Raw genomic sequence first — 21,118 nt, forward strand, 5'->3', positions numbered from 1 at the left:
GATTACAGTGTTGAGGTTGACCTAATTATCTGTTGTCTTCGGTGGTGTTTTGGTGATCAACTACTTGTGTTTTTTCTTAATTAAGCCTGCTATAATCTGATAAGATCTTGTGTGATTAGGTAAACCTAGACTGATTTGTGGGTGGATAAGATGTGCATCCAGGTCTTGTGCTTGCGTCATCCTTGAGTGCGCATTAATTGTTAAGGAACATGTTGTTCATGATTTCATAAAGAAGAAATTATTCTTCGAGAAATTCGGACTTAGCTTTGCATCCAGACTTTAAAAAAATGAAGATACATGAGTTAATATAAAAAATTATACACATCCTGTATATAAATCATGCGTCTTCATTTTATTGGAGTCTGGGCATAAAGCCACTATGTTCGGACTCCGCACAGAATAATTTTTTGTGCTGAGCTTTTGTAGTGACCAACACAATGTGTGGTATTGTGTTGGTAATTATGTGCCAAAGGCTCATATGGGCATCAATGGGTTGTTGCCACCCAAGCAGTTTAGGTCTCCACAAGGATGCTGACCACCACCCTAATTATTAAGAAGATGAGGTAGGTCATGCCTAATTATTGTGATAATAAGTTTTAGGCAGCATAGAAAATAAATAAAAAATCAGAATATTTTGATGTTTTTATATGAAAATGTGATTAATTTAATCATATACGTTAATAAAATTAAATTATAATTTCTTTTTTTTTTATAAATAATTTAATGTATTATATTTTATCTTGTGTTAGATCGCAAGATCATGTCATCTTCCTGAATCAAAGATGAAGCTTGATATGTCTTTAGATTGTTACTGACTTTTTGAGGTTGAGGTTAAGACATTGTCCAATGATTAGAAGTACAGTTAGGGACTATATAGGGTTTGAAATTTATTAGAAGTATCATTGTATTTATTGGGAGCTTTATGAAAAATGATTTCCCAGAATATTGTCATGGATATTAACATTATTGGAGGAGTTTTCTTAGACACAGTTGCATTTGATGTTGTAGCCAAGTCTGTCAAGATTCCCCTAGTTCAAATTAACTTCCTTGAATGTGATGCAACTATAGAGGATAATTGAGAAAAGATAAAGTAATACATGTTTGTTGTTGCAGAGACATCGCACTCAATTAAATGGCTTCATTTGAACCTGATAGAAATTATGGTAAAGGAACAACCTCGTTTTAGTCGTGCTCAGGTTGTTGAAGGGACCGTAGTTGACAGGAGAAAAAGGTCACATGGACCATATTTGGCAGGCGGAGGAAGTCGGAGGGACCAAAATTGGCAGGCGACAAAGGTCGGAAGGAATATAGTCATGCGAGGATGGTCAGAAGGATCGTAGTTGGCGGGTAAAGGAAGTTGAAAGGACCGTTGTTAGGCGATATCATGTGGTTAGAAGGACCGTAGTTGAGTGAAGGTGTTTGGAAGGACCATAGTCTGGCAATGGTGGTTAGAGGAAAGTCCGATAGCGATCGGCGGTCAGTGGCCAGGTGGAAGTCTAGCGGCAGTAGGTAGATGGGCGGTGCAAGCTTGAGAAAGCAAGAGAGATTCTTTTTTTTTTTGTATCTCTTCCTCCTCTTCCCCCTCTTTTTGTGAAGAAATGAGGGGTCTATTTATAGTTGTTTTGGAGTGACATGTCTAGTAAACAGGGAGAAGATAAAGAGCATGTTTGCATTGTTTCGATAGATGTCTGATATCAACTCCCTCGATTATAGTTCATTTATCGAGTATTTGAGTGACTTAATAATGTCAAAATTCGGTGATCTTAGGTTCGTTGGATTTGTCTCGTCAAGCGACTCGATTCAACTGTAAGTATGCTATATTTAGATATCACTTGGTCATCCAATTTATGCTTTGACCCTTAGAGCCTTCAATTTGGACCCATTTGTGTTCAGATTGGATCGATTTTGGTGTCATTGAGTTTATCGTTTTGAGATGTTCAGTTTAACAATAAATTTACTAAAATTGAAGTTCAGATTGTCCCGAATTTAATTTTGAAAGCTTTTGATTTTTTTTAATGACACATAAATCATATATTTTTTGAAGATTGAATATATATATTTTGATTGCATGGACATTGATATCCAAAATAGAGTGGAAAATTATGTATCTAAAAAAAAAATCACTTAATCAATATGAATTAAAAAAAAATCACTTAACAAATTCAACAAAGGTTATCTAATATGAGTCCAAATGAGGCTAAGACTTCGTTTAGGGCAACTTTTGGCCATTACTTTGTTTGTTGCTTTTATTGAATTTTTGTGTTAAAAAGTTACTTTTAAAAGTAGTAAGAAAGCCGTCCCATTTTTTAGTACAAAGATTTACTGAACAAAATATTTACCATGCTAGAAAGTTATTTTAGAAAGTAGCAAAAAATTTGTTTCAAATGAAACTTATATTAAGCACTTAAAGTATGATTAAAAATTTTAGGATATTATTTGAAGGATAAATAAATATTTAAATATTGCATACATATAGTTAAATTGAGTATCTAATTTAGACAAATCCATTGAGCTCAACAACACATGATTCTAAGGTTTCTAAGGCACTTAAATGCTAAATGATTTGCCTATAATCAATATATTCATTATGAGTTGCCGATGGAGTTTATGAAAATTTTGTTAGATTTATTAAAATGAAACTCCAAAAATAATATTAAAAAACCACCATTCCTCATATGAGATGGACCTTGACTTGAGTTTGGTAAGAGCTTTGAGATCTCAAGAACTCTAGAGCTTTTACCTAACATTCGACGCTGAAGTCCAATGCCACCTACCAGTGTCATCCAATAGCCATTGCTTGACCATCATCTTTTGATGCATCATTGCCTTGCCATTGTCGTTCGTCTGCCGTCATTCAACACCGATTGTCTGACCTCCATCACTCGACTATCATCCAACAATTGTTGTCTGATTGTTATCATCCAGCCGTCATCACCTAACTAAATCATTTGATCATTATCTTCATTTCTAGTAAACTCTACTATAATTACATAAGATCAAATTTGAGTTTATTATTTTATAATCAAATTTTCTCTAATTGAGAGAAAGAGGGGGGATTTGTAACTTTATTTACATTATCATTTTCTCATAATTATCCCTTTTGGCTTTTTTTTCTTTTGAAAATTTTCACTTAAAATCTCTGATGTCTCTCTATGTCCCTCTCTCTTATCAATGTGTATAATATTTTAATTCAAAACTGAAATATAAAATTATCATTCTATCAATATAAATTTCTGACACGGCATAGTAATCTAACAGTTAGAGTCATACAAATATAGATTGTTTGGGATGACTTTTTCGGTGCTTATTAAAATAGTTATTTAGTATAAAAAAATTTTAAATTAAAAAATTTTGAAATAAAATTTATTTAAAAAAAACAGCAAGAAAATTGCCCCAAATAAACTCATAATTTTAATTTATTTATGGTAAGTGGAACATGAGTAAGAATTGTTAAGAGAATTATTATTATTATTATTATTTTCTTATTTTTGAACTATGGCATTCCTCTTTATAAATTTATAATAAGGCAAAGGGAAGGTGCTTCACGATCGCGCAGGCCTGCCACTTGATGGGCCGCAGAAGCACCACAATGTCGAGCAGAAGCACCAGACTTCGCTTTCCTTACCCGTCTCCTATCGGCCTCCTGTAATCTCAAAAGGCGAAGTAAAAAATACTTATCTTCCATCTCCTTTTCTTCTTTGCATGATTATAGCTTAGGTTTTGCTATGGCGGATGCTCTGTTTGCAGTCATCTTCCTTGTAATATGAATGAGGGGGCAATTTCTTTTGTAAGATCCAAATCTTGCCTAAAATGATGGGTGGGAACTCTGTTGGAGAAAAATATTTGCAACTTGGGGCATGGATTAAAATATTAATCAAGGCGTAATTCATTTGCCGCTGCTCGGGAGAGCGGACTTATTTCTTTTGCCTGTGTTTTATGTTTATCTGATCAACTTTGGTCTTGGTTGTGATGGGATTTCACTAATTTCTCTCTCTTTTTATTAACAAGCGCTGTTAAATCCATAATTTCTTTTGCAGAACTTCTCATTGCTACCTATAAATCTGTCATCTTGAAGTTTAGCATGGCAATGATTTTTCTTAGACAAATTAGGGCAGGTTGTTCTTCTAGAAGGTTCCTGAGTAGCAGTAGCAGTAAATTGGACCTCGCAATTGCGGATCTGAATAGGGTAAATAGTTTCTGCTTTTGGTTATTCCCACTAGAATTTTGTTAAAAATTTATAATTTATTACTCTTCCCTTTTGTTACTGGGATTTCCTGCTTTATGTTTCTACTTTGAGTATTTCCACTGACTAATTATAAATATGTTTCTACTTTTGTGCTTTAATTCACTCATCAGAACTGGTTTGTTTCCTCTAAGTGTGCAGTGTGCATGCCAAGATCAGTGGTGGAGTTAGCCATTTTTTTTAGTGTGGAAAAAATAGAATTATGAAATGCATAATCTTATATATGAAATATAAAAGATTTTTTTTTCTTAGAATTTAGGCAACTGCATTTATATAAGATGATCAAAATAGTAAAAATGTTTATTTTTTCAGGAAAAAAAATTCATGATGGGCAATTATTAACCCTTAGCTTTTCTTAGTTCCACCTCTGGCCAAGATTATAAGCACCCAAAAGAGGTTGATCAATGAACATCCAACATATAATAACCATAAGCAAAGGACATCAAGCATTAATGATTTCCAAGCATGAATATAGCACCAACAAAATAGATCCACAGTGAATGAATAGCTCAACTAGGATAAGAATCATTTCATCAAAGTTAAAGTGCTAAAATATGATTCTAGAGATTACACAATAAAATAATAAACCCTTATAACATCCAAAATGCTAACTCGATGGAGACAATAGTTGTAATGATGAGAGAAAAATAATCCAATGCGCTATCAAATAGTAATGAATTCTAATTCAAAACAAGCAATCCTCCAAAAAGAACAAAAGCCATAAATGCCATATAGTTGCAAAACATAAAAATGCAACCAACATAATCACCATATAGAGATTAGAGATCATTATCTAGATAAAGGTGATATTTACAAACCTCAAATAGTATAAGTCAAAATTAACCGTAGCACCAAAACAAAGCAATTCTAGAGTCCATACAAAGTAATCAAAAAGCTAAAACGAAATCCATAATCAATGGTCACTTCATCGAATTCTGGAGGATGGCCTTTTCATTTTTAGGCATCTTAAGATAGCATTTATACTTGCTTATAGTAAATGAAGTCTTCTTGGCCGTCATTCTAGTTACAATTAATCCAAGCATCGGAGGCCCCATCAATAGCTAATAAACTAGCTCCCTTATCATGTTCATTATTTTTAGCCAATCAAATCGACCCCAATAGTAACAAAAGGAACCTCTCTAAAAAGTGCTTAAGATGATAGATGATGAGAGAAGTGATCAAAATATTAATGATACGATTAGTAGAGATGGGTTACCTTGTCCTTATGCTAGAATCATCACCTATAATAAGACAACTAAAATTACTTAAAGAAGTAGGGAAAACATGCAAGAACTTTGGATGGTCATGAAGTTCCACAACAAAGTACGTAGGATTGGAATCAGCCCCCATGCATAGGAGCAGGGAGCTTTAGAAGGTCTAGGAAGCTTAGTCATAGCCGCATCCACAAATAAAGACTTTCAAAAGATATCCCAATAGAGTAGATAAATTCAAGCCTAATAAAGAGTATGAGAATGTGAGGAAATATAATTCAAATGGGGGCAATTGGGGGGCTCTTTTATTTTATGGGGGGCCATTTTAATAAATGCATGGTAAAATCAAACACCTGATATGATCTATGTGATAAAAGTCCATGCAATCCTCTTCCATATCAACCTAACTAAGGTTTTGTTTATAAAATAAAAGACCAATATTTGCATGGTCAAAAAAGCCAACCTCAACGAAGAACTGCTTGATACCTTCAAGCTTAAGACATCCTAAAGCAAATTTAGTAAATGGTGGAAGCTCTATTGGCTTAACAAGAATATTAATCTTTCTATTGGAAGATTTGCCTTTGTGGGTAGAAGATTTTTTATCCTAATAGAGAAGGAAGGATAGTTATCCTAAAAGCCTTTTAAATGATTCTGGCACCAACTGATAAAGCTAAGGGTTTTTGCTAAAAGACATATCAGATCGATCAACAAGATTGGTTGCTTGTGTATCTCTTCACAAACATAGTCGTTGAGGAGAAAAAAGTTTGTTGAAATGCTTACAATTCACTTTAAGATGGGTAGATTTGAGGAATCATCTAAGGAGACGCCATAGGCACTAACTTAGAGAATGAAGGTCCAAAAATGGATTCAAGTCATCAAAAGACATCAAACATGATGGTAGATGCAGTAGTGACTTGGGGAGAAGGGAAAAAATGCCACTAAGAGATGAAAAATCCTAGCAAAGCCCTAACCTAGTGCTTGATTTTAACTTATTTTGGATATGAGTGATATTACTTTTATTTATTAAGCACACATATAAGCATGTGCCATAACCATTTGTTCTTATTAAGTTTGTCTTCATATTACGGTCTCATCTCGTGCTTATTAAGTAGTTGCTCTTGACAGTGTAGATCGTTGCATAGGGTCTAAATTATTACATTCTATATGTTTTAACATGAATGTTGAGCGGCGGTAGTCGATTGATTGGCTTATGCTGAAAGTTGCATGCACTAAGTAATCTCACAACACATCCTTACCTAGTGATTTAAGGCAGCATGATTTTTTCTTTAGTTAAAAGTAAAAGTGTAAGGAGGTGGTGATCCTAGGAAGTTAGCTTATTTAAAGGAGAGAAATTATTATTTTTAGATGTGGAGCAACCATAACTTTGAAATGCATATAGCTCATGAACTTCTTGCTTATTTGTCACGAATTGTGTGTTAGACAATTAACTAGAACATCCAAATGGAAATCTTCTTGCAAGATTCATATCTTTGTGTGATTCTTGCACATCTACAATATATGATGAGCTTTTTTTTATTTATTTTGCTAGAAGATTTGAGTCCTCTATTTGTGGTTAGATTGGACACACTTGTGTTTGTGAACAAATGTTTTGTCATACCCCATTTGTTTTGAATACTAATAGGAAGTAGATGCAGAACTTATAAAATTATTTGGCTGAATTTATATTTTCCGCAAAACAAAAATCGATAACAAGTAAACGAAGAAGAATAACACTCAATAACACTTTTTATTGGATTATTTATGAAGGAAAAGACAAGATACAGTTGGATCTTCAATTGGAGAGGAAGATCCGGTGAAGATCCGACTCTCCCAAATCTATAGATGCCGCTAGAGCCCAAAGCACCCTAACAACTACAATTTCAGCAAACAAGACCAACCCCTAAACATAGGAAAATCTCCTACTTAAAATAAATAATAAACAACAAATACCCAAACAGCCTTCCCTAAATTCCCTCCCAAATCTGTCCTATTTCCTTAATTATTTCCCCTCCAAATCTGTCTTCCATATCTGCTCTCTTCAATTAGGCAACATCTTCTAATTAGTTAGCCCTCAAAATCAGCCCCCAAATCACCCCTCAAATTTTCCCTCTTTAATTAATAAATATTTCCCAATTAATCCCCTTGAAATCACCCTCAAATATGTTCTTAATTCCTTTTGATTAAGAACTTTTGTAAACATCTCTCTCTTGATTAGAAAACTTCTTAATTCCCTCCCAATCAAATCAGCTGGTCCATTAATACTCCCCTTCCAAAGTGTCACCTTGTCCTTAAGGTGGAACGAACAAAACTGCTACTGAAGCACTTGACTTATAGTATTGATGGACCAGCTTCTTAATTCCCTCGAGTGGAGGATGCCCATGGGTGGGTATATCAGGTGGAGAGGTATTTTGCATTGAATGAGGTAAGAGAGGAGGAGAAGCTTATAGCCACAGGGTTATGTTTGGAGGGGAAAGCTCTTGCTTGGTTCCAGTGGAGAAAGACTATACCCGATCCGTTCATATGAGGAGTTTAAGGATTGCTTGTTGGAACGTTTTTGAGTCATTCGGGAAGGAAACCTACATGAGCAATTCCTTGCCTTGACACATGAAGGGATTGTCATGGAGTACATGGAGAGGTTTGAGTTGTTGTCAGGGAGGTTGAGGGGAATTTTGGAGTTAGTATTGGAGGAAAATTTTATGAAGGGCCTCAAGCTTGACATACGAGTGGACCTTCGATTGCTTAGGTCGAGGGGGTTGAAAAAGATGATGGAGTTAGCACAGAAAACAGAGGATTGAAGACAGATGAAGAGAAGCGGTAAGATCGGGGTTGCGGGAAGCTCTTACTGAAGTACCTCAACTTCATTGGCGCCAAGGACCTAGACGGTATCATTTCAGCAAGAGGCAACAAAGCAGAAGAGTGGGGGAGTTCATCCCAGGGCCAATTTCAGGCGCCTCATAGAGGCAAAGGCGCAAGACAAGAGAGCGAAAGGTCTGTGTTTTTACTGTGATGAGAAGTATACACCAGACCATCGATGCAAGGATCGCACACTCCAGGTCCTTTAGTTTGCGAGGAGGAAGAGACTGACAGCGAGGACCAGGTAGAGGAAGCAGAAGAAGGAAGAGAACATCTGCAACCTGATGTGGTGAAAGTGTCCCTAAATTCTATGATGGGATTTACTCCAAATCACACAATGAAGGTGAGGGAATAGATCGGGGAGTAGCCAGTGGTGGTCTTGATGGATAGCGGGGCTACTCATAACTTCATCTACAACCGGATCGTGGACCAGCTAGGATTGAAGTTGGTTTATACACAGAGCTTTGGAGTCATGATGGGAATGGAAATGATAGAGAGGAGTAGGGGGATTTGCAGGAGGTTGGTGCTAAAACTCTAAGGTATACAGACAGTGGAGGATTTTCTTCCCTTGGATTTGGGGAGCACTTATGTGATCTTAAGGATGAGTGGTTACTAATGATCAGGGAAATGAAGATGGATTGGAAATCTCTAACTATGGAGATTTAGGTAGAGGTGAAAAAAGGCGATGTTGTGGGGAGATGAGAATTTGTGCAAAACCATGGTTTCACTCAAAACCATGGTCAAAGCGATACAGGGAGTAGGGCTGTGCTACTTGGTAGAGCTGCAGAGCCTAGAGGAGTTTCGAGATTGAGAGCCGATGGAAGTCCTTGATTGTGTACAACAACTTTTACAACAATTTTATGAGGTCTTTTAGCAGCTTGACGGGTTACCGCCACCCCGGGAGCACGAGTACTCCATTACCTTGAAGGAGGGAGCATTGCTTATCAGCGTCAGATCATATTGATACCTACAGATTCAGAAGGATGAGATTGATAAGCTCATTAGAGAGATGCTTGAAGTAGGAATTATCAGGCCTAGTGTAAGACCTTGCCCCATGCTACTAGTTAGAAAGAAAGATGGAAGTTGGAGGTTTTGCGTGGTTTAGTGGGCCTTGAACCAGGAAACTGTGTTGGAAAAGTTTTATATCCCTGCAATCGATGAGTTATTGGATGAGTTGTTTGGAGCGACCATTTTCTTAAAAATTGACTTGAAGTAAGGATACCATCAGATCAAAATGAAGTCAAGGGATGCACACAAGATAGCTTTCAGGACTCATGACGGTTACTACGAGTTTTTGGTGATGCCTTTCGGCCTCACCAATGCCCCAACCACTTTTCAGACTCTCATGAATTGGGTTTTTCAGTCCTACCTCAGAAAGTTTGTCTTGGTATTTTTTTATGACATTTTGATCTACAGTCGTACGAAGGCAGAGCATATGGGTCTCTATATGCCAACCTGAAGAAATGTTGAATTTGCACAATCACAGGTGGAGTACCTGTGACCTGTGGTGAGGAATGCAGGGTAGCAGCAGCCAATCCAAAATTGAGGCTATGTTGGATTGGCCTTTACCTAAGAACCTGAGGGGGTTGAAAGGGTTTGTAGGCCTCACCGGGTACTACCGAAAGTTTGTGCGAGGGTATTACACAATAGCATAGCAATTGACTGAGCAGCTGAAAAGGATAATTTTAGAGGGGGAGGCAGCTACATAGGCTTTCGAGCAACTGAAGAAGGCGATGACCAGTGTACCAGTATTAGCACTTCCTGATTTCAGCACGCCATTTGTGGTGGAGGTGGATGTGTCAGGATATGGATTGGGGGCAGTGCTCATGCAAGATCAATGACCTATCGCTTATTTCAGTCATGTGCTCATAGTCAAGGCAAGACTCAAGTCTATGTAGAAGAGGAAGTTGATAGTTATTATATTGACTATTAAAAAATGGCGGCCCTATTTATTGGAGAGACATTTCTTATTTTTGACAGATCAGAGGAGCTTAAAGTATTTGTTTGAACAATGTATGGTCACGGAGGAGCATTAACGGTTGTTATCCAAGTTGCTTGGATATGACTTGGAGATATAGTATCGACCGGGCTTAGAAAACAAGACACAACATACGCCTTATATCGGAAAGGCAAAGAGCCTTAGTTAGCATCTTTGTCAGTCCCATGATCCTAAATTAGGAAGCTTTGAAATAGGAGAGTGAACATTATGAAGGACTGAGGAAGATCAGATCCGATTTGTTACAGGACCTGTATAGTCATCATGGTTACACGTTGAGAGGAGTCCAGCTGGTACATCAGGAGAGATTCGTTCTACCGTACTAGGTGGGGATGCGTCATGATGTAGAGGATTGGATAGCCATATATGATGTGTGTTAAAGGTATAAGTACTTAGCCATGGCACCAACGTGATTACTATAGCCTCTAGCCCTATCGAAGAGGGTGTGGGATGGAAGTGACGATGGATTTTATTGAGGGGTTGTTGCTTTTGAAGGTATTTTCAATGATACTGGTAGAGTGGATCGTCTGAGTAAGTATGCACACTTTATCCCTCTAAAGCACCCTTATAATGCAGTCTTTGTGGCTACTATTTTTATACGAGAGGTGGTACGCTTGCATGGATTTTCTGAATCCATTGGGTCATATAGGGATAAGGTGTTCCTTAGTCACTTTTGGAAGGAGTTGTTTCATTTGTAGGGGACAGTCCTGAAGAGAAGCACAACATACCATCCACAGACATATGGTCAGACATTAGTGGTCAACAGAGGCATAGAGACCTATTTGAGATGCTTTGTATTATACACGTCGAATACTTGGGCAAGGTGGATTGTGTGGGTAAACAACACCTCATACCATTCAGTATTAAATACCCCTCCTTTAAGGATTCTATAGGAGAGAGATCCACCCCATATGATTCATTATGGACAGAGCGCTACACCCGTGTCCAGCGTCGAGCAATACTTTGAGGAGAGGGACATGGTATTATCTGAGCTAAAGGGACATTTGCTCAGAGCCCAACATATCATGAAAAGGAAGGCTGATGAGCACTGGAAAGAACTAAATTTCGAGCTAGAAGATATGATTTACTTAAAATTGAGGCCCTACAAACACAAACCCCTAGCCAGGAGTAATGAGAATTTATTCTCGCGTACTTTAGGCTTTATGACATCGTGGAGTGTATTGGAGCTATAGCCTATTGACTGAGGCTACCACCTTCATCAGTTTTGCACTCAATCTTTCATGTCTCATAGTTGAGGAAGGCGAGAGCATACATCATCATCTCTACCCGCGACTTTAACAGAGGATATGGAGGTCATTTTAGAACCCCTGGAAGTAGCGGGTGTGCATAGAGGGGATAAAGGGTCACAGGAGGTGCTAATCAAATGGAAAGATCTGCCAGAGCATGATGTCACATGGGAGCCATACGAGGCAATCAGAAGATAGTTCCTTAGCTTTCACCTTGAGGACAATGTGCATTTTGGGGAGGGGAGTATTGATACAGGAGAGGACATCATGCCAGGGTTGGGAAGGGAAGGGCAAGGGATTCCGGCCCCCTTATGGGGCCCATTAAACCTATCATTTCATGTGAGAACAGGAAATAAAAAGGGTTTAATTAGGAGATGTTTCCTAATTAAAAAGGACAGATTTGGTGGTTGAATTGGTAGAGATTAATTATGAGATATTTTTTAATTAAATAGGGTAGATTTGGGGGTTGAATTGAAGGAGATTGATTAGGAGATATTTCCTAATTGAAGAAGATTGATTTGGGGGTTGATTTAGGGTCTGATTTGAGAGAAAATTGGGGGAGGGTTGTTTTATTGTTTGTTATAAGTAGTATAATTTATGTTATGTTTGTATAGAGAATTTTGATTTGAGAGTGCTGTGTTATTTTTTTTTTTGTGAGGGATATGAGCGGTGTCTAGGGTTTGGGAGAGAAGGTCTTCCTCTTGAAAGAGGACCATTGTATCTTGCTCTGTTCGTATTTGATTTTTAATCAATAAAAATCAGTTTTTTGTATTGAATCTCTTGGAGTTTGTTATTGTTTTTTATACCAAGACGCATCACGTATCTCCTCAATAAAGCTTGCACCATGAGATAGCATGAAATCATCACCCAAGGGCTTAACCTCCTATATGTTGGGTATGTCATTGGTGGTGTTTGTCCTAGAGTCTCGATAGTGTGTACAATTGGGTTGCGCGCCAATAGCAATTATTCTACAAATCATTTTAAGAATGCAATATTAGTGAAAGGGTTCCTTTGGAAGCGAGCCAACTTATGCAGGGGTGGATTTAGCATGATCCCCCTCTGGCTTCTTAATTAAGGCCTAATTAAGTCTATTTATGATAAAGCAAATTAATAACTTTAGATTGTTTTTTCTTTCTTCTGTCTCCATCAAACCCTCGCGCTTCTTTCACATATGTTGCACGACACGCTGGCATCTCCTCTTCCTCGAGCATACTTCACCTTCACGGCAGCCGACAGGTCTCTCTCTCTCTCTCTCTCGGCGTGTCTCTCCACAACTCCATCTCAGATCTAAAAGGAAAAAAAAAAAAGCATGGGAGCTTCGGCTTTCGTCTTTTTTTTTTCACAGAATTAGTGTTAATAGGAATACAATTGATGTTCACCCCCTATCATTAGTTTAATTACAAGCATTAGTAAAACTCGAGGTTAATCTGTGGAATTTTCAATGTGAGGCTTATTGTTTATAAGTGTAGAATAATTGAATAATTATCTTCATATTTATATTTTCACACATAAATATTCTTATGTGTTTAGATACTTTTTTTATTTCTGATGTAAAGTTAAAGAACTGAAGAAGAAGAAGAATAGATTGCATTGTTAGAGGACAAAAACCCAAGCTATCCAACTCTTTTGAGTTGTCTGTAACAGCTAGCATGTATCTTTTTTTAATGGCAATCTATCTATTACATGTTAATTATCATATGATAAGCATAAAATTAGGTAAACATTTATGAACTTTATATTAAAAATAAGTAAACTCGAAGCAGTTTTTATGATTTTTTTTTGGTACAATGTTTTTAATAATTCATTGTTACATTATTGCAGTGTCATTAATTCAATAATTTGAATTCGTCTACATTTGTGAAAAGATTGAAAAGTCTCGAAACTAGTTATGAATTTATGTTATTTTTACATTTTATTATGTTTAAGAAATCAAATTAGACAGCCCTCGGCAAATCTGATTGTTCCCACATTTCAGGAAATGGAGTCCATTTTTGGAGAGCCTCCTACACAAAGTAGCATACATGGTGAGCTTCCTTCAACCAGCGCCATTAATACATCAACAGCTCCAGACTATCCAGTCCTTCCTGAATGCAAGAAAGGTCTGTCTCATGTTGACAATAGCGGAAACGCTTTGATGGTTGATATATCCTCAAAGGAAGATACTAAGCGAAGCGCCATAGCCAGTTGCAGAGTCCTCTTGGGGAAGCTCGCATTCAACCTAGTGGAAGCAAACCAGATTGTGAAAGGTGATGTATTGAATGTGGCAAAGATTGCAGGAATCCAAGGAGCTAAGCAGACCAGCAACCTCATCCCTTTGTGCCATAACATAAATCTCACCCGAGTGGATCTCAATTTCGTTTTGAACAAAGAGGATTTCAGTGTGGAGATTGTCGGAGAAGCGGCGACGACATCGAAAACTGGGGTCGAGATGGAAGCCATGACTGCAGTTGCTGTTGCTGGGCTCACTGTGTATGATATGTGCAAGGCTGTGACAAAAGAAATCCAGATTACTAATGTTTGTCTTGAGCAGAAGAGTGGAGGGAAAAGTGGCAGTTGGTCCAGAAAACTTTCTTCAGTAAGTGATGATGATTGCATTTGAAAGATCGAAAAGATTTAGTTTATTTTGGTCTATTGATTGGGAGCTTTGGCTATCAATTAAGTAGTTTTGGATTCGGCTTGTATATGAATTTGTCTTAATTGACTCAGAAGTTCCAATGAAAAGATCGAGAAGATCGCGGCTTTGGTTTCGAGTGAATATTTAGATGATTTGGGATTTGCAAATGGCAGAAAGTTAGAGCTTTTAACAGTCTGATTACTGCTTATTTGTTCTTGAAGACGATTTGGGCTTTGCAAATGGCAGAAAGTTAGAGTTTTTAACAGTCTGAGTACTGCTTATTTGTTCTTGACAGGTAAAATTTTCCTCAATAATAAAACTTAAAAAACAAAGAACTTTGGGAGGAAATCTTCTTGTTTTATGATGACATTCGAGCTGTATCATAATGTCTTCTCCAAGTATAATTATTTCTTATTTAAATATGAAAAATAATAATATGAATATCATATTAATGTCAGAGGTATTTTATTTTAATATGTAACAGATTTCATATTAATGTTCTTATTTTGACATATCTCTCCTTTTTATTTACTTTTTTTTAATTATCGATCTGCACATTTGACTTTATTTTTGAATTATTAATTGATACATCGATATTTATATTAGCTGAATTAATCATTTTTAACCAACTTGAAAGTAAGAAATCAACTAGAAATTAATTGAGGCTAATATAAATATTAATTAGATGGATGAGGGTATGGCCAAACTTATGACCTAAAAATAGCATTCTTCAATTCTTCCATCAAAATTTTATTTTTTAAAATTTAAGTTTTAAAATAAATTTGATATAAGTGAAAATTTATATTAAAAGTTTAATAATAATTTCAATTTTAGCAATTACATTGAAGTCATCTGACCCTTTGTTTGAAGTCGGCATTCGAACAATCGTCTTTCAAGCATTAAATTATAACCCTCGCAAGACATCGAAATGTATGGGATTGCGCTGGAGTTTGTGTTGAGAACTAATAGATGAAAGTGTCGACATATTGGAAGTGTTTGAAGGAGGCAGGTTTCGAGGTTTCGATGTATTGGGCACGTGTGAATAAGAAAGAGTTTACGATGGGATTATTTGAGACGAACATTGATGAACTGACAATTTGTGAAAGAGAAGATGAGTTCATTATGAGTATCAGTGGGGACATATATCAATAGGAATAACTTGTGTGAAGGAGAAGAGCAGTACACACGAGCTTGTTAAAAGAGGGCATTGATGGGATTGCCTTTTTTGAAGGAGAAACAAAAGTCGAAAAAATCAAACCAATGCTTAAAAAATATTCAAATCAATTTGAATCAATGTTGGACATGCTAGTAGGGGTGTAAATGAGCCAAGTTAAGCTGAGCAGGTTTCATATTGAGCTCAGTTATGATTACCTTGTCCAAGGTTAGTTCAAACTTGATTTGAGTTTTTTGTTTGTGTTCAAGAGCAATTTGCTTAAAATGATTGATGTTCAAATTTGATTTGTGTTCAGTTCATTTCGTGCTTATCGAGCTTTAAACAAATGAGCCTTATCGAGTTATTAAAGAGCTTTACTTTCTAGATGTTCTTCAACTTAACAGATGAGCATACTAAAAATAACTACCATAAAGTCTGCTTGTAAATATATCTAGCGAGTTTTTTCGAGCTTTCAAATGAGCTCATTCACAAACAAATCTATCAAGCATTTTCGAGCTACCAAACGAGCCCGTTCACAAACTAGCAAGCTTAGAGAATGATTTTCCTTATAAATAAGCTCGTTCATGAACACTTTAAACAAACAATTCATAAAACATGAGCAAATATCTCTTATTCATAGAAGAGTATAACATAAAAATTGAATTGTTAAAACCAGTGATATCATTTCATAAGTCTGTGTTCATTAATAATCAATAAATGACTGAGGTTTTCAATGATTCCCTCTAATCCACTTCAAATTAAACAAAGAAATGGTGTTGTGTGATTGCATATGTATGAGATGGGGAATTTTTATCATTGTGAAGAAACTTTAGCTTCAAAGATTCTCCGCCAATATAATTCATGAGCTAAGACATTATTTTATAAATAATAGTTTTCTATTTTATGACACACACATAGTAAAAGGGGTCTGATCCAACTAAAATGATTCCACTAGTTTTTATTATCAGTTACAAATGATACATTTTTTCATAATTGAAAAAAGATGTTAAAATAATATAATATATAGACATTGTATAGAACAAATTTTATGGTGGAAGTCGAAAAGTTATTGTCGCATAAGAGTTATATTCAAGAAATCATTTACAACATATTTGGTCGTACTTCTTTAAGGAGGATAGACCAATGACCAATAAATTCAACATAAATCACAACGTTAATGTTGAGAGTTAGAGTTGATGTCAATAGAATGCATCGATCTTATAAGTGATATCATGTGTTGACATTAGTAATGAAGTTGGCATGCGTATATGTAACCAGGTGATAATGCTCGAAGAACTATAGGTTGGGGGATCGTAATCAGATGACATTGGTAGAAGGGTCGTAGTTGAGCAATGGTAGTCAAAGGATATTAGTCGGGTAACAGAGGTCGAAGGACTATAATCAATATATGGAAATCAGAGATCGTAGTCAAGCGACATTGGTTGAAGAAATATAGTTGTCGTGAGTCATTGGTCAAAGGACTATAATCATGTGATATTAGTAGTCTGGTGATAATAATTAGAAGGATCATAATTTGGCGATATAGTTTAGAGGATTGTAATTGGGCAATAGTGATCAAGGGATTATAGTTAGGCAATGTGGTTACTGTAATCATGCAATATTGATTAGAGGATTATAGTTGGATGATTCTAGTGTGAGAATCATATTCCTGCAACATTCATCAAATGACCATAATCGGGCAACATTGGTCAGAGGACCGTAATTGATCGATGGAGGTCAAAGGACTGTAGTTGTGTGATGATATTCAAAGGACCATAATTAGTGACAGTGTTAGAGGATCCCAGTCAGGCAACAACGATCAAAGTATTGTAGCCGATTAACGGTGGTTGGAGGATCATAGTCAATAATAGTCATCGAGAGATGGTTGTCAGAATCTGATAATCAAGTAATCATGGTTAGAGGACTATATTAAGACGATGATGGTCAAAGGATAGTAGTTCGATGGTGACGAGGTTCAACCTGACAACGACAATCAAACTGTGTCCAATGGTGTCTATCTAATGGTGGTCTGATGGCTATGTTGAGCAGTGGTTTTATGATGATGGTTTGATAATAATAGTTGGATTATGGCTTGATAGTGGTGCTCAAGTTGAGCTTCAAAATTCTTTGTGCCTCCAAACTATCTTGAATCTCCGATTGTGGTCTACTTCATGTCCCCTCTCATATAGATAGTGGGGATCTAGTATAAATTTTTTAGAGTGTCATGCCTTATAAATTTTGAAAAAAAATTTGAAACACTCTATCGGATGGTTAGTATTGACTCTCTCAATATTTAGGTGCCTTTATAACTTTAAAATTAATCAATCTTATCTCATTTCATTAGATTCATCTTATTTAGACACTCGATATGACTATAATTGTGTAAGCTTTGGAAATTATTTGCTCATCCAATTGATGTATTCAAGTTTTCAATTATACTTTAATTGTCTAATCTTAATATAGGCTCATTTAGACTTGGATTCATTAACTTTGGCATTGTTGGGTTCAACTCATTGAGGCATTCAATTCGATTTAAAATTGCTAAATTTAAAGTTTAAATGGTCTCGAAATTTAGTTTTGGAAGTTTTTAATTCAAATATGCATATTGAGGTTCATGACCAATCAATATGATTTTCGATGACATATCAATTGCCCTTATTTTTGAATTTTGAAGCTTGTGCCATTCAAATATATGTTTAATCTTTTAAAAAAAAATTGAGATGAAAAATTATTATTTTGGAAAAGCTATAATGCCCAACTAGTCTCTCAACATTAATATGTACCATCTCTTAAAGTCATAAACTAAGTAAAATATTCTTTATTATAATTTTAGCTTTACATAAAGTTGATGCATTAATCAAAGCAAAATTACTAAAAAAATTTCACTCCAAATCATATAAAATTGCACTATAGGGCCCTAGAAATATCAAAATTGAGTCCAAATTTAAAAAAAAATGATTAATAGGACTAAAAAATATTTGAATTGAATTGTTTAAGCTAAAAATTGAGCTAGAAAACACGTAAGTAGTAAGACTTGTCGGCCATTCTCCACCTACCATAGGCATTACCAAAGCCGTGGGCACCCATAGAGCAGTGTTCTATGGGGGCACAGAGAGCTACTCAAGATCCTTTTTCTCCATTTTTTGTTGGTATTATTTTTTGATAATTTGATTTAGATTAATTTTTTATTTGAGGTTGCTAACCTAAGGGCGTATAGATTCCATGCCTAGTGAGGGGTGGCAAGCACTTTTTTTAAAAAAATTGAATGTAAGTCCTCTAAGGCTAGGGGAGAGGCATAGTCATCCGCTGTAGGCTCCAGCTTGTCAAGTGAAAGGAGGAAAAAAATTACCTAACAAGAGCTTAAAGAGCATTATAGGCAATCAATGCTTAGCTCGCTTTTGTAGGCTCCAATTGTCCCTAGTGAATGAAAAGAAAAATTATTTGATAAAAGTTTAAAGACCATCAGAGGAGAGTAATACACAGTTCTCTTACACATGCACCAGTTCTCCCTTAAGAAAGGCAAGAAAACTATTTAAAAGTAATTTAAAGATTGTCAAGGTGATCAAAGTCTGATTCTCTTATGCAGGTTCCATTTCTTCCCCATGAAAGGCATGAAAAACTTTCAAGGAAGACTTTAAAAATTATTGGAGGTGGTCTCCTATGCTAAGGCCTATATTCCTCCCTCCAAAGAGGCATTGAATACCCTCATTGGGCAGACCAAATTTGGATGTATTTAAGGCTTTGAATCTCTATGATGAGGCTTCCATCTTTCCTTAAAAATGGCATTGGCTAGAGAGTTCTAGAATTTTAGTCCCCATGACGAATCTCTAGCTTCCTTTGAAAGAAATGTTAATTGTCCTTATTTTTCATATCAAACTTGGAGACATTCAAGACTTTCATTCTACATAATAAGGTTTCGATCTTCATTTGAAATAAGTGTTGACTATCCTTACCAGATAGACTAGATTTAGAGGCCAATAAGGCCAATAAGGCATGCTTTACACTTTGCATTAAAATACAAATTCCAATATTAGTTATGCAAGCACTGACATTGACTTTAATATCATTGGAAACATGTTAATGTGTTACATAGAAAAAGGAAAAAACTTACTTTTTTGAAAACTATCTTCAAAACAGAAGAGATTGCCCATATATATTAAATTGGGTTTCAACATTGGTAATGTTAAGCATTGACTTTGGATTTAATATCATCGGTGCCATTTGAGACGTGTAGCAGCCAAGGCAAAAATCTTTTATGCTTTTAAAAGCTATAGCAAACTTCTTAGGAGAAGCGGTTGCCAATTGAAAGCTAAGATAAGAGTTTGAGAGCTATAGAAGACTTCATAAAATTTATAATGATATTGATAAATAATGTGTCAATATCATGTATATTCAATGATTTTACATGTGACCTTTAAATAAGACTTCTTATATGTATAACCATCAATTTATTCTTCTTCATATAAAATGTAAGCTTGGTTGATGTTTAAAATCAAATGGTTGGAAATAATGATAAATAATGAGATCTAAACCTTTTATGTATAGTGATCAAATAATCTAAAAACTTGCCTCCTGAAGGGTACTAAGTCTTCTTGGATGCTTGCATATTTTTTGTCTACACATAAGCTTGATTAATGTTCTGCCATGATAGTGGAAAGTCTTATTAATGATTTAACCAAGCTCCTTATCTGTGATAAGGAGGGTCATGAAAAATTCTTTTAAAATTTATGACTTCTTTATGTTATTAGTATAAGGGTTTCACCCTAAAATTTAACTCTAGTAGAAAATATCAAGAGAAATTCATCTAGGTTGTTTGTCCTGTACGAAATTATTTGACAGATTATTGCTCAATAATATTAACCTATGTGAAAAAGCTTGAATGAAATTCACCAAGAGTGTTTGACATATCTGAGATTATTTGTTAAAGCATTGCTCGATGATGTTAATCTAAGTGAAAGTGATCAAGAGAAATTATCAAAGATATTTGACCTATTCAATGATATTTGTCAGGTCATTATGCAATGACATTAACTAGTGTTGAAAATGTCTAGAATAATCTCCTTGGGATTAATTATACCTTGTTTAGGAGGGAGCCAATGCCTAGAGTATTTCAAATGGATGGTAAAGACTCTTCTATCTTTAAAAGTTACTACCCTTTTGAAGTTATGATTGTGATCTTGCCCAATAAATAAAAGTTTTTCTAGGGACTTTATATGGAGTTTAACTAAAAGAAATTCATATATTTACTAAAAGTTTCAAGAAAATGATTATCAACATGATTGCATTGAATATATATACAAATAATATTGGATGGAATGATCTACATGGCTATAATTGTACCGTACATATTAAAGTGAATGTCACTTTGAGGTTGTAGCAAAAGTTGATCCCTAATCCTGCTTTGATTAAAAATAGGGCAAATTTTTAGAAGGAACAAATTTAATGTAAGATTTAGGATAAAGATATATCATAATATAAATTAAATTTAAAAATGATGAAAAAAATGTAAAGTGGGGCGACGTTTTGCAGAAAACGTGAAGCAAAGCTGCATTTTGGAAGAAAACGCAAAGAGATTTTGCATTTTTTCAAAAACATGATGGAGGTTCACGTTTTCTTTTAAAAATATTTTTTTCCCAAAACATTGAATGTAGAGAGAGAGAGAGAGGCGTAGAGTCGGTTGCTTTGATTTTTTTTTTTTCCTAAATTTTTTTTTATACAGTCAACATGTACTAAAGACTACCCCCAACCTTTCATAGATAACACCAAAATATTGCAGGCTTGAATATTTGTGATTATAGAGA

The 21,118-nt window shown here is 35.5% G+C and overlaps 1 protein-coding gene across 1 annotated transcript; it reads left to right on the forward strand.

The window, feature by feature from the left end:
• Positions 1-3,522: 3,522 nt before the first annotated feature.
• LOC110095156 (cyclic pyranopterin monophosphate synthase) lies at positions 3,523-14,512 on the forward strand. The gene is made up of 3 exons (XM_020820572.2): positions 3,523-3,663; positions 4,038-4,186; positions 13,526-14,512. Exons 2-3 carry the CDS (start codon positions 4,082-4,084, stop codon positions 14,147-14,149), a joined length of 729 nt encoding a protein of 242 aa, XP_020676231.1. The 5' UTR covers positions 3,523-3,663; positions 4,038-4,081; the 3' UTR covers positions 14,150-14,512.
• Positions 14,513-21,118: the final 6,606 nt, after the last annotated feature.

Source organism: Dendrobium catenatum, unplaced genomic scaffold, assembly GCF_001605985.2.
Source record: "Dendrobium catenatum unplaced genomic scaffold, ASM160598v2 fragScaff_scaffold_1063, whole genome shotgun sequence".
NCBI lineage: Eukaryota > Viridiplantae > Streptophyta > Magnoliopsida > Asparagales > Orchidaceae > Dendrobium > Dendrobium catenatum.